At 44.0% G+C, this 26,090-nt stretch overlaps 1 protein-coding gene across 1 annotated transcript in view; it reads left to right on the forward strand.

Moving 5' to 3' along the window:
• The window catches only part of ATF6 (activating transcription factor 6), a 73,254-nt gene that overhangs the window by 43,114 nt on the left and 4,050 nt on the right, over window positions 1-26,090 (forward strand). Inside the window, 1 exon segment of the mRNA XM_039555705.1 lies at window positions 11,944-12,028. Coding sequence (XP_039411639.1) covers window positions 11,944-12,028 — 85 coding nt within the window.

The raw sequence follows: 26,090 nt of genomic DNA on the forward strand, positions 1-26,090 counted from the left end.
TTAGTAACAGAGGCAATAACTTCTTTAACATCATTATATTGAATATCTCTTTAATTAGAAGAAGATATGAATAGTTGGTGAATCCTTAGCCATACAGATGTCCCAGAATCTGCAGAATGAGAAACATCTTTCCAACAAGCAGCTGGAATGCAATACACATTGCACAGCTTAAAACGCTGCCATCAAATTTGGATTCAGCCCACTGCATCCTAATAGGAAAACTTTGTTGTCTGTGCACCAACATTTTGGGGGAAACAGAAGGCAGCTTGGATTTGGAGCCCCAGCCATGGCCTGAGTGTGCCAGACCACCATCCAGCCATCGGCAGCCCAGGGACTTTGCCTGTCCCTGCTGCCAAGATGTGCAGAGACCCACCTGGGTCTGAGCTGAAGTCATTGCAGAGCTCTGGGTATATCTGGGGGGTTCAGGCAAAAATGCAACCGACTGCTCGCTGAGAAGAGCGTTTATTTCTGTGATACCTGGGTGTGTTTCTTTCCTTATGTCCCATGTTGCTTTATTCTTGGGGGTTTGGCAGTGGCACTTGCATTGTGGGTGATTATGTAAAGGTATTATTTTATTCAACTTTGACATAATGTGGAAGGAGGGGGAAACCACTTTCAGTACTATAATCAGAGGAGAGAAATTGGTAGAGAAGAAAGAGCACCCAATTCTTTAGGTTCCATAGAAAGGGGCTTTCAAAGCCACTTTACCCAGCAGGTACTGACAATGCAAATGAGACCTATCTTTTTAAAACCAGGTCAAAGGCAGTTTAGTAAAAGTAATAAACACATACCTGTGTTTATAAAACAGCTTTCTGCCTGTGACCTAAAACATCATTTCTTCCCGCAGCTTGGGAGGTGATTACCTCCATCTCCATGAAGAGGGGTTAGCTTCATAGAGGTTTAGAGAGAGATTCAGGTACCCTGAGCACATGAGGCTAAAGGATGGAGGGCAGGAGGAGATCCCCAGAAACGTAACTCACGGCCAGTTGCTTTTTCCAAGAATTTGAGGGATAACAAACTCTTCTAACCCAGACTTTCCAGTCCTCTGGTGTATTTCTGTGTAACTGATGCAACTTCCACAATTAGGAAAAATTTGTTGCTGATTTCCTGTACATCTGCTGTGGTCTCAGAAGCAGCATCTCTCTGGCTGCAGATGAGAATCAAGCTGCCACTGTCTGCTCTTGGGCAGTACCATGGTTTAACCTCATCTAGTAAATCAGTACCATGCAGCCACTTGCTCAGTCCCTGTCTCCCCACCAGTGGGGGAGGACAACTGGGGGAAAAAAAGTACACCTTGTAAGATAAAACCAGTTTAATAATTAAAATAAAAGCAATATGATAATAATTAAAGTAGTAACAATTATAGTGAAAAAGAGAGAGAGGAGAGGAGCAAGTGGTGCACAGCACAGTTGCTGACTGACGCCCAGCCTGTCCCAAGCAGCAATCCCAGCCAGTTCTCCCCAGTTTGTGTACTGGACACAACATTCTGTGGTATGGGATATCCCTTTGTCCAGTTTGGGTCAGCTATCCAGGCTCCCAGCAGTGCACCTGCTCACTGGCAGATCATGGGAGAGCCAAAAGTCCTTGATTTACGGTAAGCTCTTCTCAGCACCAGCCAAAGCATCAGTGTTATCAACTTTATTCTTACATAAATTCAAAACAGGCACCATGCCAGCTGCTAAGAAGAAAATTAACTCTCTCCCAGTTGAAACCAGGACAGGCACTGAAGGACAAGCAGCAGCAAGCTGTGGCTGTCCCAGCAGGGAGAAGAGAGAGGAGCACCCTGAGTTTGGCTCCCACTGGGTTTGGTCTGAATTTAGTTCAGACTTACTTTATTCCCTCCTGTCAGTAGCCTTGCTTTCAGTTTGTTTGCTTAGCCTCCTCAGTGAATATATTTCCAGCAAGTTGGCAGCAGTCACAGATCAGCGGATGGATCCGGAAAGGGAGGATGTCACACCACGAGATGTACGCTGCAGTTGTCTTTTTATTCCCTCAAACCAGATCTGAATCCAGTACCTGATCTCCTGCCTGCAAAGGGCATGTATGCTCTCTTTGCAGACACTAAAACATGTTTTAAGGTAAATAGCAGGTGTTCAACTCAGAAATGCATCTGTGCACGCTCAGTTTTTGGGCTGATGAACAGTTGGGTCCTATTGTGCCATATGATGGACCAGGTGCACACTTTTTAGAATCATTAGCAGCTTCTGTGAAATGGAGTTTTGCAGTCTAGTAGTATTTTTATTCACAGCTTTAAATGTATCTTCACCTGTACACTAGTAATATATATAATTTTTCTTTGCATGGGAACATGTTTGGATCCACTTAATAAAAGTTGCCCTTCAGACTGAATCCTGCATTGTGTCCAAATTCTGAGTGTCTCAGCTTCTTTAGCTGAGCTGTCCAAGATGCTGAGTCTGTTGCATTGACAACTGCAGGTACTCTACTTCTTGGTTTGCAGCTGTCTTACATAGTGTGGAGCTTGAATGGGAGATTCAAATTCTTTCTGTTGCTGCAGAAGGCAAGAAGACAGTAACTTCACATCAGGGCTGGATCTTGTGCCATATGTGTTGTAGGAATGAACACACTGTGATCAGATTAATTGCCTTGATTTAAAAAAGATTGAAGTCTTGGCTCTACTTCACAGTTGTTTCTGGTTAGGATTTTAAAGTTCTCTTGCATTCCCAGCTGTCTGCATGTGTGGGCATTTTTGCTCTGTAAGAAGGCATCCTTTCTGCTGCTTTGAAATTAAGTTGTTCTGCCAGAAGAGTGTTCAGTCACAGCCTGTGTGACCTTTCCTGGACTTGTGTAGCTATTCCTGAACGCTTCTCATGTGTATTTAACCCTGATTGCTATCTTTGGTATCTTTTTAACCCTGATTGCTGTCAGCATCTTTCTCATACAGTCTTTTCATGAGAGGTCTGCCGGTTCGCAAGACAAGGAAAAGGTGAGGTAGAAGTATGATCTTGACAGACTTCCAAATTTGAGCCCAGGTCCTTAAGGATCTTAGAAATGCTGCTTGAAGAGCCTTCTGGTCCACCCTCCTGTGTGGAGGAAGGCTACTGCTGACAGTGAGTGAGGTTGGCTGTGGCATTGTCAAGTGGGCTCTGAAGAGCTCTCAGGATGGAGATGTCACCACAAAGCGAGATCAAAGTGTTCTAGTACTTCACTGTGCTTTGAAGTCAGCTGGAAGAGAAAGCAGGGGACAGCTGTATTAGCAAATGGGTTTGGAACCCCAGTGTTACATTGATCCAGCATTTGGAGAAAGCCTGGCATAAATTTCTTTTTAGCCATCCAACTTCTGTTTCTTGGGAATGTGATCTGAAGAGATCACGCTCCACTCTAAGGAGTGTGCCCATGAAACTGCATCGTTTTTATGCCCTGGCTGGCTCTGTGCTTGTGGGGCTGGGCTGCAAGAGGCAGACCAGCAGAAAAATGGTGTTTGCTGATAGTAACATTCTCCACTACAGTTCGGGTTGGCTGTGCTTTTTGGGGCAGTCTCCAGCTGAGCAGTAATTCTGGGAATCCAGGATTTGTCTTCTGTAGAAGACCTGAGGTCTTGCTGACAAATACAGCAACTTTGGGTTAATGTTTTGTGAGAGAAGCAAAGAATCTGGATTATATCCTTTTTGGTTTTACTGGGCTGGATTCACATGCCCTACCTAAATGACATGTTTTTGCAATTACAGATTGCAGTTGCAAAACTAATAGCCTACAGATGCTATGCACAGGCAGAGCTTTGCTGCAGTGAATTATAGAAGGAGGGGAATTTCTTTTTATGGGTAGTAGTAATAAAACAATTAATTCCTTTTGGGTCTTACAACTTTGTAAAATCTGCAAAGATAGTTGACAGACTCAGCTGGGAGTTGCAGATGAACTGCATTTCTGTGCTCCTATAGCCCCTGGGAAGGACAGAAGATGGCAGAGAAACATTATTTTCAAGTAATTTGAAGCAAACATTTTTAATTTTATGATGCTGGTTTGATTGAGAGAGCCTTTAGAAGAAAATTTGATCCTTATCAAACATAACTGAGGAACTTTTCCACCAGTACAAGCTGGGATTTTTTTACCTTTCACAGAGGCACAGAACTAAGTCAGCTAGACATACCTTTTCCAATTTGTTTTGAAACTCAGCTAATTTCCACAAATAACACACACACAAATTATCAAAGTATTTTCAAGTCCTTTAGAACTTTCCTATACGATTTTAACCAAAACTGTTTACTTAAGCATAGAATTCTGTCCCTCACATCCTCTTACTTCGCATTTAGGAATTTTTTTTTAATCTGCTGCCAAACCAAAATTACATCATAGCAAATGCATGCATTGTTCTTTACTTTTGGGCCTGCAGAGCAGTTCTGCAGACAAGTTTAATTGGCAGGATTTCTGTCCAGTCTCTGTCCTGTGCCCTCCTTGTTCACATGGCCTTTTTCCTTCCTATTCAGATAAAAAAAAGACAAAACTACAAGGAAAAGTACATTTATGATAGAAATAAAGTCCAAATGGGGTGCCTTCACCTCATTCTCCCTTGCAATTGGACTGGTGTTGCTGTGCCTCATTCAAGTTTCTGCAAACTGTCATTTCCTGGGGCATTCCCTATCCACAGGGCAAGGATGATGGTATTTAGTGCCTCTTATTTAGGATGTCAAAGTCAAAAAAGATATTCAAATAGCTTGGGTAGAAATGAGGCAGGTTCATCTTGGGTAATTCCAGAGTGAGGGATTTGCAAAGGAATGGGGATCTTGAGAGAAGCTGGTAATTTTGCAGGTCTGGTGTCACTTGGTTAACAGGATGAAGATAGATGTTTCAGTAGGACAGAAGGTTAATGAGCGTGTCTTTGGAAGTGTGCTCATGTTCCACTTCCTGGAGGGAGACACGGTGCCTTCTCAGAGGCCCACTGGGTAGAGTCTATAGATACCTGATAACCAGCATATTTCAGTGTTGTCTCAAGACTGATAGCAGAGAAGCTGATACCGTGTGAAATTCTATTATGTGTTTTCTGTGGGTTCCTTGCAGTCATTACCCCATCTTTCACCTGCTCCCATACTCTTCATGTCATGGATTCCCTGTAAGGATCCATGCTGAGGTGAGTAGATCTCCTTGGATTTCTAATGTCTACCTTTAAAAAAAAACTCAGACACCAAGCAAACGAAAAAACTCAATGCATCAACTTTAAAAACAAGTCAGCTTTACTAAGTTCATGGTATGATGAGCAAAGAGTGGTGGCTATGAGTCACAGTTTGTGTAGAGGTTTTAATTGGTTCCTCCTCTTCAGCCTTGTATGTTGAATAAAAGGATTATAAGCCATGAAAATAGAAAAACTGAATAGTGTATCAATATTTTCCACCTTTGTGTGACACGTGCTTTACAGCTGCCTTTTGTGCACCTCCACAATGCTCTGCATGGTTGTGAACTGCAAAGGACACAGTTCCCAGCAGGTCTCTGTTATTCTTAGTAGTCTCCATAACCTTTCTAGTTCTTAATCCAGGAGATCCTTTGCTGCTGGTTCTCCTTTACACTGAGAAAACACTCCAAAGCTGAGCCCTGCTCGTGGACAAGCAGCAGTGCTGCCTTTGAAGGGAGTGGGGGAAACTCTTCCAGAGGAAGCTTGTGACAGAGTGAATTTTCCATTCCTCTGAGGTCTCTGGGATTTTCACAAGGCTCTCTGACTCACAGCGAGGTGCTTTCCAGTTAGTTTGCTTTTGGAGCCCAGGCCATATCACATCTGGCAGTAGCACAATTTACAATAAAAGGCTAAAGACTTCTTCATTAAAAGGTCCCTCATGTGGAAACTAAACTGGATAGCAACTCCTCCTTCTGCAGGGACAGTGACTAGAAACTCTTCCAGAGTGCAGTTAGGTTTTATTTATGAAAATTTGTCTCGGAATGGCAGAAAAGTGTAATCTTACACTACAGGACATTTTATTGACTGTGGGATCGAGCTATTTCTGGTAGAACACTTAAATAAAAATCATATCTCTTCACTTCATTCCATCTCTGTGCGCAAAGTATAGGCTGTAAAAACCACCTGTGCACAGAAACACAGGGACTGGAACAGCACTGGCATGAAAAGGAGCAATTCTGACAAAAATAAAAGCGGAAAAAGAATCTCTATTCCCACCACTTTTTGGAGCTTTCTTGTTCTGGGACAGTCTTCTCCCCATCCCTCAAAATGGGCTTAAAACCTAGAAAAGTAATTAGATGCTATGATTAGGGGTTGAATTCTCAATTGCAAACGGTCTTCTTTAATTGTGCTGCAAAATCAAACTGTTGATGTGTGCTGGCTAATGTCAAGGTTTATACAGGTAGAACTGGTACAATTTCAAACCAAGTTAAATGATTATTGTTAAACTCAAAGGGGTAAAGCTACTGGGACCTCTCAGGGTGGGCTGTCAAGAGTGGTGCAGAGAGGCTGATGCCGTGTGAAATTCTAATGTGGGTTTTCTGTGGGTTCCTTGCAGTCATTATCCCATCTTTCACCTGCTCCCATACTTTTCATGTCATGGATTCCCTGTAAGGATCCATGATGAGGTGAGTAGACCTCCTTGGATTTCTAAGGTCTATCTTTAAAAAAGAACCGCAGAAACCAAGCAAACAAACTCAGTGCATCAACTTTAAAAACAAGTCAGCTTTACTAAGTTCATGGTATGATGAGCAAAGAGTGGTGGCTATGAGTCACAGTTTGTGTAGAGGTTTTAATTGGTTTCCTCTCCTTTTTTTTTTTCTGTTCTCAAAACTATCCCCATGCTTTTCAGATACAAGGGTCAGAAGTGCTTCCAGAGGCACTCTCCCCTCTGCATTTAACATCCTGTTTAACATCCACTGATAGTGAAGGCAGTGTTTCAGGAACTTCTAGCATTTTCAGATGGACCAGTGCTGCCTCCAGTGTGGTGTAACCTCAGGGGACCATATGGTTGCCGTCACCCAAATGAATCCATAATGAAATTATGCAGCCATTTCCTCTACAAATTTGTAAACTTTCATACATATCCTTTTTGAACTGGCAGTGGAAACCAGAAATGCCAAGACCTGACTCCCATTTACATCTGATCTGTGCTCTGTGCTTTGTGGTATTGGGAACTGCTGGGGTAGATGAGAATCAGCCCCTTGGCTCTGAGTGCACCTTGGTGAATTCTCTTCCCTGGGGAACAACCTCCTTTTGTATTCAGAGAGCTGCTGAGATCCAGCCCTGGATTCCTTGTGAATGAAGTTCTCAGGTACCCTTTCTTGGCCAGGAGTTGTGTGCCAAAGGCTGTGATGCTGTTCAGGGCCAGGTCAGTGGTCCGTGTAGGAGAACAGGACAGACACATCACATCTCTGGCAACAGCAGAAAGCCTGAAACAATGATCCTGAAATTCTTTTAGAAGTGTTATATCTGCTGTTTGTGGGAAAAAAAGCTGGCTCGTGGGCTCTGTCAGCTCAGGGGTTTAAGAACTCTAGCTCCTTGGAGTATATGTACTCTGGATGAGTCTCTGAAGCAGCATGCAGTTTTTTGGGCTTGGGAGAGCACATTTTTGTTGCACATTCTTTGTATTGCCAAAAGCATACCTGTAAAGAAGGTCCAGTGCCATGTCATTGACTCGAAATCCCTGAAGATGTTCAGAAAAAACAGGTTCGAAAGACAATGCATGGATTTGATGCACAATTTTTGTATGATTGAAAAAGCACTTTTTTTCTATCTGCTTTATCTTGAGATCACTAGGTGTGGTCAGATTAACAGATAATCTTTTAAGCTGTCAGGAGATGTTGAACACTGCAGAAGCAGTGCCATTAAAGAAAAATGGCCCCTCAGTGGGATGTGGGGAGCTCCTCAGCCTGGGTCGGCAGTGGCTGTAATGTGGTCCTAGAATCACAGCGGGAAAAGTCAGGCTGGAAGAGGTTGAGGCACACAATTCCCTGGGAGACTTCTTAGTCATAAACAGAGATGAAAAAATGCCCAGCTCCAGTGTTTGTTTGCTGTAAGAAGCCTTGGGAAGCTGCTGGACAGAGTGCCCTTTGGCATGCCGAGGCGCCTGGCTCCATTTGCCCCCTCTGCTCTGGCAGCTGCCTTTGTTGGTTGCAATATTCTAGCACGGAGGTGGTCTCCAAGGCAATGGTAAAGATCAAATCTCCTCATCAAGGCAAATTGCCAGAACAGCACATTAAAGTTTTCCTTTGGTATTTTAATCCAGTCTCCTCAGAGCTTTTATTGCTGTAAAGCAACAAATGTCACTGGTTTTTGCAAAAGATTATCCTTGGTTTGTCAGAGATGGATCTCTTAACGAAGAGCGGGGCTCGTTGGGACGTCTTGACAAAGCCTTCGTGGGAAGTGGGCTGGGGGCTGTGTTCCTGGAGCCTTGGCTCCTGCATGGATCACATCTGTACTTTGTAGGGTACATTCTCCAAGCCACTGGGAAGGGTCAGAGGCTTGGCCTGCCCTGCAGCAGCACGACCAGCAGTGTTCACACAGGCAGATGTGCTAAATATGCTCTAACAAAGCACATCTACATCGTGTCGTTAATTAAGACCTCAGAAAAGCCTTTTGAAAAATACTTACCCATACCTAAGCCCAACAGCTAAGAAGGTAAGAAAAATCTGGGGGAATTGATTTGACAGATAGTAACCTCTGGGATAGGAGGAAAGACAGCTCATGCTGAGAGTGCACAGCCTTGCGGGGCTGGAAATCCGCTCCTTTGTGTCCCGTGTCATGCGGGATTCCCTCAGATGCGTGCACCTCTCCTCCAAACAGTCCCTGCAATATTTTCCTCCATTGTGGGCATACTGTGAGGATTAATTCCTATGTGTTTCTGTCACACAATGAAACAGGAATGGAGGAGGTGCAGGACTGTTCCCTGGGAGGTGCTGTGGCTGATGGGATATGCATTGCAAAAGCCAAAACAAGCAATATTGTTAGTTCTACTAATTTAAAAGCCAAGAGCCCAGCTTAGAAGTGATGATAGTTTAAGAAACAAAATGAAATCAAAAAGACCCATGACTAGCATTTTTTTCCTCTAATGAAACCTCATGGTATGCAGTGATGATGTTTCGTTTACGTCCTTAAACTATGGGAGTTAAAACCAGGTTTTTTTAATAAAAGCTAAAATGTCTGCATCTTTTCATGCATCTAGGTAGGAGGGACTTAGAGTACCAAACCACATGTCATGAGACTGAGGCTGAAGCTGCAAGAGCAGCAGGACTTTTGGAATATTCTAGCACAGTGGAGTAGGATTTCTACTGCCATTTGGCTGTAGGGGTTAGAGATACATGAGGCTCTAAAGCTTAATCCCTGCTAGAGTCCTGATAACACTGATGTGATATGCAAGAAACCTCAGAATCCTTATTGCAGTTCCATGTGTTGTTGAGACTTACTAAATGAAGGTAATGTGTTCGTGGCTGGATTTTTAGTATCTGTGTCTATATTTATCTGTCAGACCATCTCATCTGGCTTCAGTATCACAGAGCTGTAGAGATGATCAAAAGCAAAATGACAATGCTGAAGCAAGGGCTCATTTGGAATATTTTTCCAGGCTGATATTTTTCCAGTCATTCTGCCAGCAGTCTCAGGTCTGCTTTGTCTGTTTAAACTGTCGTCTGAGTATAACTCCTGGTCCCAGCCAAAGCCATCTGTTGTTGGGTAATAGTTCTGACTTATTCTGCCTCTGGTTGACACTCATGCTCCTGAGCCAGATGCTGACTTGCAAAATTTGCTTTTATTCATTTTCAGTTTTATACCATGTGTTAATATCAAAAACAGCATTTTAATTTGGGGGGGGGGGGGTGGTTTGCCTACTGTTTAAAATTAGTGATGAGTAATAGTGTCACATCCCCCTCTGGGATGCAATTCAGCATCCTTCAGAACAGTACAGGACATTTTAGAAATACATTCTAAACAATGTTTCTAAATGTCTAATTTCTTTCAAATCACTCATCTGTACACTCCTTCCTGTGGCATAGAATTAATTATGTATTGCTTTCAAATAAAGGTTTGGACTATTTGAAGACTTTCAGGCTTGAGAATGTTGTGAGTGGCTAACTGTGGTCAAAATACCTGATATTCTGCAGCATACCCTTTTGACTTCAAAGTAGAGTGAGGGTAGTTAGGTAACTTTGCAAGTTTGCACTGATTGTCACAGTGTGTATTAAAGATGATTGGAGAGATAGATAAATTTCACCAATTCCAGATTTATAAAACGTCTCACTGTAGCTGGGCAGCTTCCAGACAGTCTGTGCATCCTGCACATTAGCTCCTGGGAGTAGTCTGGGTTTAGAGCTTTTTGTTTGTCTGTCTTCTCCACAGTTGGTGTTGAATCACTGAGAGGTTGTGCAGCAGCTCCAAAGCACATTTGGATACAGCTGTAAAGTCCTTGTGGTAGTTCTTAATACAGTTCATACACAGAGTAAATAAAGGTGCCATTATAAGGCAGCGTAAATTAATGCACCAATCTTCAGATAGGTTAGCAAAAAGCAGTTGCTGCTTGTAATGACTCTCAGGTGATCATCTGTGCAGTACTTGTGGTTTGGGAGGTAATGATGATGTGGACTATCAGAAGCATTAAAAAAGAAAAAAAACCAAACAGTATAAACATTTTTTAAGCTCTGCTAAAAATAGTCATCAAATCATGACAAGGGCATTGTTACAAAATGTAATTTAATGAACATCTTATCTTTGGCCTGTTCCTTTGGGAACGTTGGATTTCAAGAACAATTTTTATGTAAGGTTCATTGTCTTAGTGAATGTTGTCTTAATCTTAAGTGGTTCAGAAGTGAAATGGGAATTACATATGTGATCTGCGAATTATACCAGAGTGGTTTTATAATTTTGGTACCGAGATGTTTTTTGCAGACATTTATTTAAGTAATGTTTTCTTCTCATGATCAGTCATTCGGTGTTTTGAGGGGGGAAATTTTTGATGGGAAAAAAAGAGAGTGATATTTCTGCAATGTATTTACAGAATATCTTGATATGTTTAACACCTAACTTTATGTGTAACTCAGTTCCCCGAATCTTAAATATAACAGTGTAGTGTTTATATTTTAAAATGGCAAAATTACAGTTACCCTGACATTAATAAATTAGTGTGTCCTGAAGGAAGTCTCATTCAGTCTGCCAAAAAGATAACCTTGCCCAAAAGTATGAGATGTTTGTGTGGAAAAAGCATGGGAAAGCATGAAAGGGGAACATCAAACTGGATTAATAATATGGGAGATGCCTGGACCAGAGCTTTTAAGTTCCATTGATAAGGGAAGAACCATATTTTTCCAGGCTGCAAGTTGAGCAACTTGAGTTCAGCACAGCAAAAGAACCCTGAAGAAAGGCTGCATTTTTCCTTGCAGGCCAGGTCCGTATCCAGAGCATTTCCTCCAGATGCAGCTTCCACTGTCAGAGCCAGGGTAGTCAGTTTGAGCACTGCTGCCTTACAGCAGCACCCACTAAAGATAAGATACTAAAGCACAGCTTTACCATCCAGCTTCCCTGGAAGGTTTTGTCAGCAGAGCTTGTGTTTCACACCCCATCCCAACTCTGAGCAGTGCAGTCCGGCTGCATGAGGCGTGTGGTGTAGGGCTTGACAGAGACAGCAAGATGACTTACATATAAAGTAAACAGCTCTGCAAGTTAAACTTCGATTCAGCAAGGTCCTTAACCACGTTTAAATATCATTGAAGTCAAGTTAAATTACTTTAATCATACACATAAGCACTCTGCTGAACGAGGGCTTAATAGTAGTTTCTATCTCTTTCCACATGATCAAGGCTTTTTCATATTCTGCTGCATGCAGTAGGGATTTCTTCTTGGTTACACAGCATGAGCAATTGCTGTGACTTTTGGAAGACTCCCTCAACAATATGAATTTTCTGAGCTGTTGTAAACAGTTCCGTGTGGACTGCCAGTAAGAGAGAATGGAAAGGCATTTTCCCAGCTCTCCACTTTGAGAGTAGATTTAACACATCTTTTTTTCTGTTTTCCAGGACCACCTGTTACTGCCAGCCACCACACATAACAAGACCAGGAGACCAAAGATGTCTATAGTGCTGCCAGCTGTAAACATCAATGGTAAGTGCAAAAGAACAAAGGGAACGATAAGAGAACAATTTCAAAGAGATGTGCCTGACTCGTACATGAAAAGCAGACTTAGGCCAAATGTCTGTCATTACAGCTTTGCAAAAGAAGTAAAACTAGTCATTACTGGGGTTTAGTTGCCAGGGTCCCCACTGGAGATGGGGTACTGGCAAATCCCCTATGCTTAGTCACCCGGACTGTGAGGAGAGGTGGGGCACTTGGCCAGCAGTTGTGCATTCTGGCTCCTTCAAGGACATGGAGGGTGTCGTCCAGTCCTGGTGATTTGTACCCAGCCAATTAAGAGTTACATGAATGGGATTTAACTTCTCTAACTTGGTGGCTTACAGAGCCCGTGGAGACTGTCCTCATCTCCTCATTTGGGTTCCTCCTACGCCTGCTTAGCAGGGCAAATTCCTTGGCCTTGATGGTTTGTTAGGATGCTGACTGCCTTCCGTGGCCTTCCTCAGCTGTTTACCACACTGTTATACAACACTCAGTGTGAGTGGGACCTCTCAGCACTGCATGGTCAGGATTAATAATCATCATGTTACCATGCTGCAGAGAAAAAAAAGCAGAGAAAAACAGCTTTGCACTGGGGCACAGGCTTATTAGTGCACAGCAATGTTCTGGATCAGCATTTCAGTCCCACATGAGAGACAGGACATGACTTGCACAAATATATCATTAATTCAGATGGTGAGGAACTGCCAAATTAGGACATGTTTGGGGCACAGGGTCACTGCCACATGAGTGGCCACACTGCCACACTCTCAAATGTTTTGAGAACCCCAGAACAGTGTAAACTTTACTTTCTGAATAACTGTGCACATAATGCTTTTTTAAAACATCTGTGTTTTACAGTACATGTGAATCATAAACTCAAATGTTATTGTTAAATCCCAGCATGCCGAAAACATTATCTGATGTTGCGAATTTCCATAAACTAAGAAAAAAGAATCAGTTGAGGCTTTCGGCATTTTGATAATTGCACTTTCCCATGCAGTACAGCCGAGTGTGATAATCTGTACAGCTGTCCTAGGGGAATTTTTATTAGATGTATCAGAATTATTTTTGGCATTTATCTGCCTGAAACTCCCTTTTTATGTCTATTACAAAAATCCTTTTCTGGCTGACCTGAATTATCACATGCAAGTGGGCACTTTATCACTTGAAGTACAAACACTGTTTCTAAATTGCAAAGTATTTTTTCTTAGTGTTTTACTGAGTCCTGTTTAACTTGAAATAACTTTTCATTTGTTGGAGTAAATATAATTTGGAAAATATGCATCAGAATCCAGTGACAAATCTTATCCTTCATTAATAATGAAACATCATGAAATATTTTCTCCAGTTCTTCGGGATTTTTTTTTGGAACATCAGCATAATCCAAGAAATAAAAAAAATGTCCAGGGAATTGGGCAGAGATGTCGAAACAGATGAGACACAAGAATAGCATTAAGTAAACAACAGCATGAAACACGGATTCCTCTGTGACACCCAGCCAGGTGTTAGGAAAAATGTTACAAGACACACAAGAGCCAGTAGGTAACTTGGCTTGGTTTTTAATTTGACCATTGATAACCTGGAGGAAATGACTCCCTAAAATGTTCTGCCTGGAGAGGAACCCATTTCTCTCCTTTGAGAGCATTGCTTCTCCACCCTGTTCTGCCTCTGTGGGGACTGGAGACGTCCTGCACAAGCATCTGGAAGTTAGCTGAAAACAAAGCTTTCCTCCCAGCTGTCTGCTGTTTTTTTTAAGCCCACCTTAATTCTTTGTGCACCTGCAGAGAGTTGGCTGCTGGAAAAGAACGAGTCTCCTTTGGAGAAATTGGCAAAGCTTTCAGTGAAGGAACTTGTCCCCTCTTTCCTTGTGCCTCAGCCAGATCTCTGTGCAAGAAGGGAAACCTTTTCTACTGCTGCTTCCTTGCCCTTCCTTTTTACTGCCACAGCCCTGGCAGAGGAGATGACAGGAATGCAAGTGAAGGGGTCTTTGTTTTGAAACATTTTCAGAACTTCATCACTTGCTTCTGCAGGGTCTTTTCTGTGTACTAAAGTTTACCCATGACGCTGTTTCCAAAGATTAAATACTTGACAGTGCAGTTGAGAACCAGCCATTTGAACTATTTGGACAGTCTTTTTCCAGCAGGACAGTCACCCTTTTCTGATCACACTTTGATTGCTCTCGTGCCTTCTGAGGTCCACTAGAGACTGCGTTTAGCTGGCTTGAGCCATTCCTGCTGCTGGCTGCAGGGACAGAGAACAGGGGTATGTATGATGAGTATGAAGTAGAATGCATTGTCCGCTGCTGTCCTACATGGCTCTGCATGATGGTTCCTGATGTGGTTCTGCAAGACTGATCTGGCAGTTTTCACCGGGGTACAAAACAGAGTTAAGGTTACAGCCTGAAGAGTTTTTCTGGGAGGAAAGAGGCAGTCCTCGTGCTGTGAGGTAGTGGCAAATGTCAGCAGACAATCCTGTGATTGATGTGTACATGCACATGTGTGTAGTCAATAAGATGGAAGTTTAAAAGAAGATCTTGTTCAAGGCAATAGCAGTATGTTATTAATTTTCAAGATAAAGACTTGCTTTCAAGTGTTCAGTTGCTCTGTGTTGGAAAAGAGTAAAATCAGCCATTACCTTGTAACATGGTGCCATGTGCTCCTTCTCAGGGTCAGCCTCAATCATCCAATGCCCCTCAGTGAGCATTTAGGATAGAACCAGATCCTCACTGTGCAGGTGCACAGGAGCGTATTTGCCTATTTAAATATGTTTAATATGTTAACATATGTTAAATATGTTTAAGTGTAAATTTTTTTAAGTGTAGGAACTTGTTACATATTGGTACATGTTAATCCTCCACCTCTTAGTCCCTTTTCCTTCTTCACCCCTGGTCATAGCCCTTTTCCAAGCTTGCTGGGCCATCCCCCAGTTCACAGTCAATGCTTGCTGGCAGCTTTTCCTTTTTTGCCTCCCCTGATGCTCAGAGCCCTTTGCCCTTGTCCCATGCCCCTGCTGGCTGCTGTCCTGTGGTACAGCTCTCCCTTTGGCCCCTGCAGCCAGCCATGCCCAATTTTGACCTGCCCCTGCCCAGTGTCAAAGCCCCAACATTTGTGGACACGTGCAGTACTCACAGAAAATTTGCCTGGTGGTACCTAAGGACCTCAGCATTGGTAAGCCTGGAAGGAAAAAAGCAGAACTGGGGAGTGCTAGTCCTACTCTGCATGGTTTTGAAGGCGCCATTGGTATCCCTTCCTGAGAAGTTACTCCAAGAAGAAATGTCTTGCAGTTTCTCATGGGAATGAAAACGAACTGCAGTCTACAGTTAAACTCAGACTTTTGTTTTCAAGCAAGTCATGTTTGTTATGCTGGATTGCAGCTATTATTTTAGAAATCTAACTATGCACTTGAGACCAGTTAAGTCTCCAGTAGGTTTCATTCCTAAATTTGCTTTCATTGTAATTCAGAATGTTGTTGGCTCATTACACTAATTCCAAATTGACATATAGGCGGTGCCTTTCTTGAAGTTTAAGTGAAACCATCTGCCATTAGCCCTCTATTTATTTAACTGCTGTAAAAAATGCAGTGGGTTACAACATCGATCTTTGGATCCAAGTAACCTATAGAGAACAGCATAGCTGAGCCACTCTTCCCACAAGCCTTTTGTTTGCAGAATGCCTGCAGCTCTGCAGCCCAGCACAGCCCAGCAGGACTGCTCTCTGCAGCACACAGCAGTGAGGCAGTGTCAGAGATCCAGGTCAATGTTTGGCCCAAGAAGCCACTTTCAGGAATGCAGCTCTCCCTAGGATTAGGTGAGGTACTCTTGCAGCTTGCACTTGCTCTTGGTAGGAGCAGCTCTAAGTGTCTGTGCAGTGTGTACACCAGGAATACTGCTGGCCTAGCAGCAGCACAAAGACCAAAAAGGCCTTTTTTTTTCTTCTTAGGATTCCTGTGCAAAACAGTTCCCCTATATGTGAAATTCCTTCCATCATTCACTCTCTTTAAACCGAGAATTGGTGTCTGCGCTCTAAGCCAAAACAAAAGTGAGAGACCTGATGAGAAAGCCCCTGGTGAAATCTAAGGCTCATTTTCTTGGAATTGGCAACCATGAGAGAGAGAGTTTTGAATTTTTTACAAATATTTTGGATGGATCCTTAGTCTGATGTAGCCCAGTGGGGACTGTCTTCAGTCTGCCTTTGAGGTAGCTGTTTGTGTGCCTGACTCTTGATAACCTCTATGTTTCTGGGTTCTTAAGGAGCCCTGTTCTCTTAAGGGTTGCTTTTTGCCATGAAATCCAGCAGCAAAATAATCTCCCAAAGGCAGAAATGGAATGGAATGACGACTTCAGCAAAGTCCACGTGCTCTGTTGTGTTGGCCAGCTTCTGATCGTGACCAGTTCCCTCAGCTTCCCTTCTTGCCATCCATCATCATACTGACGTAACAGACTTCAAAAGTGCTCAGAAATACACATTCTAATTATAAAGGTGGAAAACAAATCTAGTGGTAAGGCTTTTTGATCAAAACTGGAGCGATTTCTGCCGTCAAGCAGCATGATTATTTGCATGCAGCTACAAAGAACCTCCTTTCAACTGACAGCCACGTGCAAGCAAGTCACAGATGTCCAAGGCTGGTAGCAAACTGTCTGTGAAGAATCTGTAAGGCAAACAGAACCCACACAGACTGAGGAGCAAAATAAAAACAAAAGCTCTTTGGGAAGTGACAATGGTCTGTAAGTTCCCATGTCTTAGGGTTGAATAAATAAAGTCTTCAACTTCCTCTGCCTTCCAGGGTCAAGCAAACAAAAGATGCTGTTTCCCTTTTTCAGAGCAAGAAGTAGAATTCCCAGTCAGTCACTGAGGAAGGTCTAAAACAATACATGTCTGACTGAACAGCAACTGCCTTCCCTTGAGGTTACTGCTTGACATCTTGGGAAGCCTCTCTCTCACTTTGGATAGCTTCAGAACAGTTTCCAGGAGGGTGATGGCCCCCATTATCCATAGCTGTTGTCCTTTGTTGTTCTCCTTGTGCCTAAAAGCCAAGTCTCAGTGCCCATGGCTCCCTCTCACAGTTGCTGTCCTTGGCACCAGGCTGGGAAGCTCATGCCACTCTGCCAGGTATAGAGAACACATCCCTTGGCTGCACAAGCATGATCTATAGAGATACTTCCCTCAGTGTTTCTGCTTGCTGTCTGCATTTAGCAGAAAGTGCTGAGAACTCAGCACAGCCTTACAAGCTGTAGTGTGAGTAGAAAGCTCTGGAAGTTGTGTATGTGGGATTACAACCTAGATGTGAGATGAAAGAAGGGTGACTGCTAAGGTTTTTCAGGAAAGTCACTGAGAGTCCATCAAGTTCTCTACACCAGGATGTAGGGAAGTACATCTGAGAATGTGTCCAATGCTCTTGTTTCAGTCATTTTGAAACTGCCATTCTTTTGCTTCTTGAGCTGCCAGTTGAGGAGTAAGAGTAGTTCAGTGAAGTGTGACTAGGCAAGAATCAGAGCCATGGTTAGCTCTCGGTCAGACCTCACGGCAACAGCTGATCACTGAGCCTGGGCTGAGAAAGAGGGAGAGCCTGCAGTCTCCTGTGTGCAGCCATGGACAAGCAGCATGTCAGGGTACTGTGGTTCTCCTGTAATTAGGAGGATTTGCTAATGTCAGAGATGTACTTCTGCTCCCCTGCTCATGTAAAGCTGTGCTTCAGAGGTCAGGATTGAAATGATGGCAGAACATAGTTTAACAAGGAATTTTAACAACAGATTTTAATAATCTTGTAAGATGCTGATGTTTGCATTTCTGTTCTCAAAGTCATGTAGAAGTGCAGTTTGTCAAAACAAAATATTCCCTCAGACTTCACTACATTTCTTTGAATCAGAATTGATCATTGCCTAGATTAAATCTTAAATAGAAGTTTTCAACAGATTTTGTTATCTTTGAAAGACTTTGCTCGCCCCAGCCATGTTTGTTAATATGTTGCCTTTGACAGAAAGGAGGAGATTAAATTATTCAAAAAAGTATGAAAGAAATCATTCAAGAATCCGTGCACAAAAGTAATGGAATCTGTGTCACTTGAGTTCATGTTTATTTATTTGGACAGGAAACGATCAAGAAATGAAATCATGAAGGCTTATTCCCTAATGAGTTTTCATAACGAGCTGTTTACCTAAATTGCTAAATGAGTAATCTATTTTTATGCATTCAAAATAACAGGAAGGTTATTTCAGAGGATCTTCAGTGCCTTTTTGCCTGTTAATTAATACAGAAAAGAGTATCTCATGGGTTTTGCTGGAGCAGGCCAAGCGGCAGTGGGCCTGGTGTTCCCTGTGCAGACAGGATAACTGCTGCAGATGGCATTTTGTTGGGAACGCGCCGTTCACCAAGGGGGTAGAGAATTAGTCATCAATTAATTGGGCTTCATACTTAGTGTTTCCAATGCCAGTGTGGAGTTATTACAGCAGATTGGTTTTTCCATACAAATGACACACTTCTATAAAATTCACAAAGTATAATTAAAAAGAAGCCCGTGACATAGGCTGGCAGCACGGACGCCAGTGCGGAGCCGCAGAATTGGTTTGAACTGAGCGTGTATGTGTCTCCTGGATGTTCCTTAGCCCTGCATGCTGGTGCTGCCATGGACATGTGCTCTCCCGAGCTTCACAGAGAGCACTGTGCTGCTAACAAAGAGGGAACTTTCACCCCAATCTCTGAGGTTACTGTTGCCATCCTGGCTGCCTTGTGCTGTGTGCAGCATGTTGTAATTCTAGCCTCCAGCCTAGGCAATCTGCCTTAATATATCTTCAAATGTCGTAAATTCAAGATTATATAATTCCTCTTGGTGTGAAATTATAGGTGGCAAACACAGTTTAATGTTTGTGATATGTGGGCCAACTCTGGTAGCTCTTTATTTCTGCAGTGATCTGAAGCATAATTATCCATAATGAGCTCACCCTGTAAAAACATGAAAAGCTGCAACAGAGCTGGTAGAGGAGGTTCACATTTATGAGTTGTGTCTTGAGGACATCACTGGAGTAAACCTAGAGACTGGTGAAAACACAGCAGTCTGAGAGGGCCTGTTTCGGTGTTTGGGTCACAGTCTCTAAGGAGACTCCTGCCAGCAGGGCTGGGAGGCTTTTCCCTGCTCCTCAGATCCTGGGTCTGTCCTCCATGCTGCACTTCTCTCACCTCTTCATACAGCCCACCTTACCCCAGTGCTTCCTGGTTGGTGTGCTTCCTGGGCATCTTCTGGGCTTGGAAAGTATTTGAAAAACACATCCTGGGCTCCTGAAGAACATTTTGGGTCATTCACCACTTCATTAAATAAATCATCTCCCTCCATCCTGCCTGACTCTGTAGCAGTCCCAGAGGAAGAGGCTGTGCCTTATCCCCATACAGCACAAATGCCTTTGGGTGAATGTGGATGAAGAAATGACTGCCAGCCCCAGCTGCCCCTCTCCATGGGAAAGGAGGCACCCCTGTTTCAGAGCAGGACTCATACATTAAAGCTGTAAATCTCCTGTTGCTGTAGCTGGGAGACACAAATGTTTGCAAGGGCTGTCTCTCTTTATTAGTGTGCTGCATTCAGACAGGCTCTGCAGTAGTTTCATAATTAACTGACAAGTGCACTGAATCACAGAAGCTCATGGGGAGGAGAGTGCTTGCCCCACACAGACAGGAGATGGTGTTAAAAATCTCTTCTACAAGCAAGAGCTGATTGCAGTATCTAAATAAATGAGGTAACTTTATGTATCCAAGTGAGACAGGTGGAAAATTCAGCTCACTCTTTGGATACTGTCCAAACTATAAAGACATTTCAACTGTAAGGGAATAGAGTCTCCCACCAGCCCTGTGTCTTAAATCAGTGACGCACTTTAACACCAGGATCCAAGTGATACTGGGTGATAGGCAAGGCCCATGTCAATCAGAATGTGATGCTGCCTCTTGAAAATAAAAATTAGGTCCAGTAGTTAAATTAATTCTATCAATAAGTGCCTACAACTTGAAGTGCCACAGTTCGAAGCTAAGGGCTAAATAAAATAGGAAAACATTAAAGGAAAAACGAGTAGGGTTAAAATGCTGACAAATGAAGATTGTTTAAGATTAAAAGCTCGCTGCAAAAATCTTTAAAAGAACACTAAAAAATCCAGTGGGCTTAAGAAACACGTTCACGTCAATTCATAGAAGTAAGAAGATACCTTTTAAACAATAGACATTGTAGCCAAATGAGGGAATAGGGGAAAAAAAGAGGATAATTTCTGGCAGACTAAATTTCAAACCATGAGAAGTTAAGCCAGAAAAAGATACTGAGGAACAGCATGCCTGAGGCATAAAAAAAATAATAAAAATATTTTTCAGAGTAAGCCTGCCAGGGAATCTCTAGTGCCTGGGAAGGACCAAGGTGTAAAGGAGCACTTAAAGTGGAAGTCAGCACTGCTAAAGGAAGGAGTAAAGTGTTCTTGTGCTGGTGTTAACCACTGAGGCTGTATAAATATCATTAAAATGGCAGGTGACAAGGCAAACTTTTAAAAAATTGCTTCAACTGAAGTCTCAGTTTTGCACAAGTTGGCAGAATCTGTGAGAGTTGAGTGTGTCCTGGCACATGCAACAGATTGGGAAGAGAGCACAGCTCCTGCAGAGGAAAGTCCTACCTTAGTGCTCCATTGGAGGCCCCAGAGGGAGAGTGAGTGAGGATAAGGGTGATCTCTTCAGCACAGTAGCACACCTGAGTGTTCAGAAAACTTGGAAAAAGATAGTTCTTTGAGACTGCTAAAAGGAAGCAAGCTTTTGTGAGGCAAGAGGGAAGGCTCACTCACAGATTAGCGTCTCTCTAGAAGGTGGAAACAGATGGCCTCATTTTGCAATGAAGGGGTCGTTACCAGTCTGTTCACATGCAGGTCTGTGCTGGGGAGATGCCATGGCTCCCAGTCCTTCCCCGATGCACTCACAGGGAGCAGTGCCCTCGTCCTGGGCCAAGCCCTCCAGCCCTAGTTCTTGAAAGAAGCCTTTACTGGAATGCCTTTCCAGGCTACTCTCCTGTGTGCAGTTTTATGTCTTGTAAAAGTGGGTATGTCTGGATTTGCAGGCAGTGGGGGAAGTTTGTTTATCCTTTTAGTGCCTCCCAAGTGGGCATGGGATGGTTCTAAGTGCATTGCTCTTCCTCTAGCCTCTTTCCTTCACTCCCAAGAGTTTTTTGTGCAGCAGAACTCCTTTGACCCTTGTCTTTATTTTCTCTTTGGGTTTTTTCCTCTTGTCATTAGCATTGTCACAGCTGGTTAGATTTTAAATATGGTCATCCTGCAGCAATGCTACCCTGCCAACAACGCACATATGCACAGCCAGAGCTGTCAGAAATGTCTCAGTTTTTCCGAGAAATGCTCCATCCAAGGGAGTTTTAAATGAAGTGCCTGCAAGGGTCAACACTGGTGAGTCTGATCTTCTCTTCCTGAGATGACCATTGGCTCCCTCTCCAAAATGAGAGCAGTCACACGAAGTCCACACTGGGCCATATCCTCTGTAGCTCATGTTCTTTCCTTAGAGAGAAGTGACTGCAGCAGGAAAGAAGATTGAAAGAAGAGGTGGGCAGTCAGGTGGGAAATGGTGCCTGGGAAGAGCCAACTTTCCTTCCCTCTCCCTGAGACCTCCCAGTCTAGACCAGGTACTGCAAAGCACCAACTGGCACAGACCTCATTGCTCACAGGTGCTGCTGACCAAAATCACACGGTGGTGTAAGCTAAGGCCCCGTGATGCTCCTCGCCCACAGCCAGTGCCAGTCTCTCCAGTGGCTCCATTATTTACTTCAGAGGCCACAGAGAGCTTGTTTTCCCCAGTTTGCTTGCTTACCTCTCATGCCTGTGTATATCTCCCTTGGATAACCCCTGACACCACTGCTCCAATAGATGAGAGAGACTCATCTAATAGATGGAGAGAGACCCTGTCTCTTTGCTGTCAGCTCGTGGCTTGTCAAAGTGACTTTGATGATGTGGATCCAGTGTTTCAGACCATGGCCCTGTTTCTGTACTCCTGGAGATGCCTGTCTCACAGTCTGAGAGGTGGTAGGAGACCTGGAGACTGAAATGCCAGGATCTCACTTAGCCTGTGCCAGGAACTGAGGACAGCTGAGTTCACAGAGGTGACATCATTGCAACCGCTCTGTTTGGAAGCAGTTTCGAGAGGGAATTTGTATTTAAAAAGGGGAGTTATTTGGGTCACACTATAACTTTCTCCCTTGCCTCAAACAATCCTGTCTAATAAGCCAATCTGTAAATGTTTTAGGAATCCTGCTGCGTTGTTGCAGTGAGTGTATTTTTAGTCTGTAACACTGCTTCATTTATATACTTATTTGGTAGCGTATACCAGCCCTTCAGATGGAAACATTGTCCAGATGTGCTGGATAGGACAGTCAGGGCTTCTCAACAGAGATGAGATGGAAGATTGCAGAAGAGACAATGCGGAGAAAGCCCCCTGAGTTATGTGTGGGGACAGCTGCAGCCCTTCAACAGGCCAGTGCCAGAGTGCAGCTGGTGTCTTCAACTCCTGAAGCTCGCGCTTTCTGAACCCTGCTACCCTAAACATAAGCTCTGGTTTGGGCCAGGGCAGGTTACAGTAAAAACTATTTGGGTAATTAGGTGCTAAATCATTCTTAAAGTTAAACTTTATCATTGTCAGCTTGGTGCAGCTTGCACAAAGCACCCAGGTGCTGGAACACATCAGTGGCTCTTTGAAAGCTGCCCTGGTTCCAGCTGCTGTGAGAGATGGGCCTGCAGAAGGGGCTCCGAGGGTAAATTAACACTGATACAGACTGAAAACTTTCTCTTTAGAAGGAATTGTGGAAAGCACAGAGTGTGAGTAGCTGCTCAGCAAAGATGGCTTTGAGAGAGTTGGTGGGTTTGGATCACCCTACACACAGATGTTTTGTGTGCTGTTTTGACATCAATTAAGCTGGTTCCAAGGGCAAATTCACCCTCTGCTGTTGTCCACAAGGAGGGGATGATTCTGCAGCCTTACTGACAAAGACAGGTAGTTAAAGTAAGGATGGGGCAAGTCATTTCCCTTCCTGTACCTTACGAGGAGCAAGGACATGTAGTCCAGATCTGTGTGGCTGATAGTACCTTAAATGTGTGTTCAGTGAGCACAGCAGATACAGAGCAGGCAGGTTCTGACCATTTTAAAGTCACCTACTCAGAAACCAGCCAGTAGGTACACGGGTTGTCTGCTTCAAAGGCAGCTGGGGCCTTAGGAGAGGGTCTGAGGACTGAGCATCTCACTGAATGATGAAGTATTGCTCCTACAGAATATTTTTTTGGTAATCCACTGTGATATTGCCCAGAGTAAGGTAAAATTCATAGTTCTGGTAGAATAAGGCTCTATAAATGTACCTATGGCTGAGTACACCTTCAGAAAGCTGTAGAGCTTTTCCATGGTGTTTGGTTACAGCCTTGAAACACTCCAGCAAGCTCAAGTGGCCTTTCAGGGGAGCTCTGTTTCAGTTTCTCTGCAGACACCCGTTTCACAATGAACATTTGCTGCAGCAGAGCTTTTTGGGGAAGATGTATGTAAGCAGGAAAGGATAAATTATCAGAATTACATCTGTAAGACAGATGTGTCCGTAGGGCCGAACAGCCCAACAATATGTGTAAAGTTGAAGTCTAGAGAGACAGTTGACATCACCATTTGTTCTGACTAACTGCAGAACAAAAGTTTCATTGCCTGTCCTCTGCCTGTCTTCTGCCTTTCTCTGAGAGAGCATCTCCCATAGAAGTAGGTGCTCAGTCTCACAGACAGACATTTGAACAGTCAGCTGATTGATGGATGTCTGTGCTGCTGAGGGAAGAAGGAGGATTTTGGTTTTATGGCCTTTTCAGTAAGACAGTTTTGAAAATCCAGTGCTTCAAATGAAGACAATCTTCCATCATCCTCAGTAATTTGTAGCAGTAGTTAATACCCTCAGCCTTATTTGGTTTTGGTTTGGACGGCAGACTTCAGCTTTCATCTGTTGGATATTGCAACATGATTGTTTTTAGGGGGAGAGCAGCACTGGGAATTAGGTTTCTGTTTCCTAGACCAGGCTTGTGTTGGGAGTTTGGTACAGCCCACAGGAGCTAGCAAGGCTCTTTGGGAAAGTGCAGTCAGAGCAGCAACGCTTGGCACAATTACTTTTGCTATTAATTTGAAATAGTCAATCATCTGAAGCATGGCTTTTAAACCTGTTAACAAATAATTAACTACAGCGCAGGCTCTTGGTCCAGCAAGGATGGCTCCTTAAGCCTGAGTCTGCACTGTGTGAGAAACTGTATGTTCTGAACTTCAAAGAGGAGCAATAAATCTATTTATAAATCCAGACACCTCTACAGGAGATCCGTTCCTGTGTTTTCACTTACGTAATCCCACGAAACATCAGTCGTAGGTAATTCAAGACAATAAACTTTAGAAATCACTCAGTGTCAGCGTTGCTCTGGGCCGATAGGCAGCCCTGTGTAATGCATGCTGGCACAGGAGCAGCAGGCAGCAGCCTGGGGCTGTCAGGCCTGCTTCACAGACACCCTGCTACCTGTGCCTCCCTGGGAGGGTGGTGGGTGTGTGCTCAGGCAGGGCAGTGCAGGCTGGCCTGAGCACCAGTTACACACACTGACCCCTCCAGGGATCAGCCACACGGGGCTGGTGAGCTCACTGCTGGGAACTGGGAGCGGCCCCTCTGGAATCCCACCCTCTGCCCTGCTGGTGCCTCCCCGATATTGGTACTGCATGGGAGGGGGAGGAGAGAAAGCCTGACAAGGCTGTTTTTAAATGATCTGACACAGGAATCCCCAAGCAAAATCATTTGCTTGTACTGGGGATCAGATCAGACCGTGGAGTCCAGTGGAGAACCCACAACTGCAGGTGCTGAGTTTTGGGAAGGTGCTGACAGCAGCTGTAGTCATGAGTCAGCACTTGCAACTCACAGAAGGGCAGGATCACAGAGACCAGGAGCGAATGCAAGTATGCCTGTGGTGGAGCAAGGTACCCGAGGGGCTGATGGGCAGCTGGTCATCCAGCCTTTCCTTAAAAACTCTCCGTCATGGAGATCCTCTCATCTCCCCAAGGCACTTTCATGCGGGGCTTGTATTTCATTATCATTAGAAACTCGGTCAAAGTTAAATATGTTTCTCTTGAAGTCGAGCTGTTGTTTCTAGTCCTGTCATTCTGCTGGCTTATCCACAGCGATCCTCTGCAGTCCGCAAGGTTTTTCTGTAGTACTTCTGCCCAGCCCCATTTTTACTCATGTTTTCCAGCTCTGGCCGTGGTTGAAATGCATTCTGAAGATTTTGGACAGCTTCTCTCTTTTATCAAAACTGTAGTCTCATCCAATCTAGCCACTCCAAGGTGGTTGAAATCTCTCCAGTTTAGCATCTTCCAGAAATCTCTAAGTATGCTGTCTATTCCTCATCCAGATCATGAAGCAGTGTAATGGCATGGAGCTCAGGATGGAGCCGTGTGGAATTGTTTTTTGCAATGACAGTGAGCTGGTCTTCCCTAACAGGGGATTGTGCCAGCTGCACTCAGGTCACGTTTGCCTGCTGTTTTGGGTGTTCACAGAGCATCAGCCCCTCCCTGGGCTGGGATGGACCGGGTGTCCTGGGGCTGTCACCACTTTCAGACCCCTCCTTACAACGAAGCTGGTCCAGGTGCCTGGCAGGAGCACCAAGCAGTAACTGCTGTCTTTGGGGAACATCCCACCTCCTGTCCTGTGTCCATTGGGAGCTAATGGTAATGAGAAAGGCTGCTGGAAATGCCTGTAGTGGGCATTGAGCCATTCCCACTACTGCCCTCACCCCTGTGGGATCAATCCCTTTGCAGAGGCTTTCTGCAGCAGTTCAATACCTTCACCCCAAAAAGGGAAAGAATCAGATGCCAGCTTTAAACCTGCCTCTAATTCCTGGGCTATCTCAGAGGCCCAGGGCAGGATTTGGGTACTTTTTGTGAGTGTCTGCTTGGGGGGTGTGCGTCCCTTGTGTGCCTGCTGGCCAGAGAAGCTCATCGTGAGCATGATTCCTCCCAGCTCCCTCTGCTGTGGTGGACTCAGAAGACAC

The sequence above is a fragment of the Corvus cornix genome, chromosome 8 (genome assembly GCF_000738735.6).
Source record: "Corvus cornix cornix isolate S_Up_H32 chromosome 8, ASM73873v5, whole genome shotgun sequence".
NCBI lineage: Eukaryota > Metazoa > Chordata > Aves > Passeriformes > Corvidae > Corvus > Corvus cornix.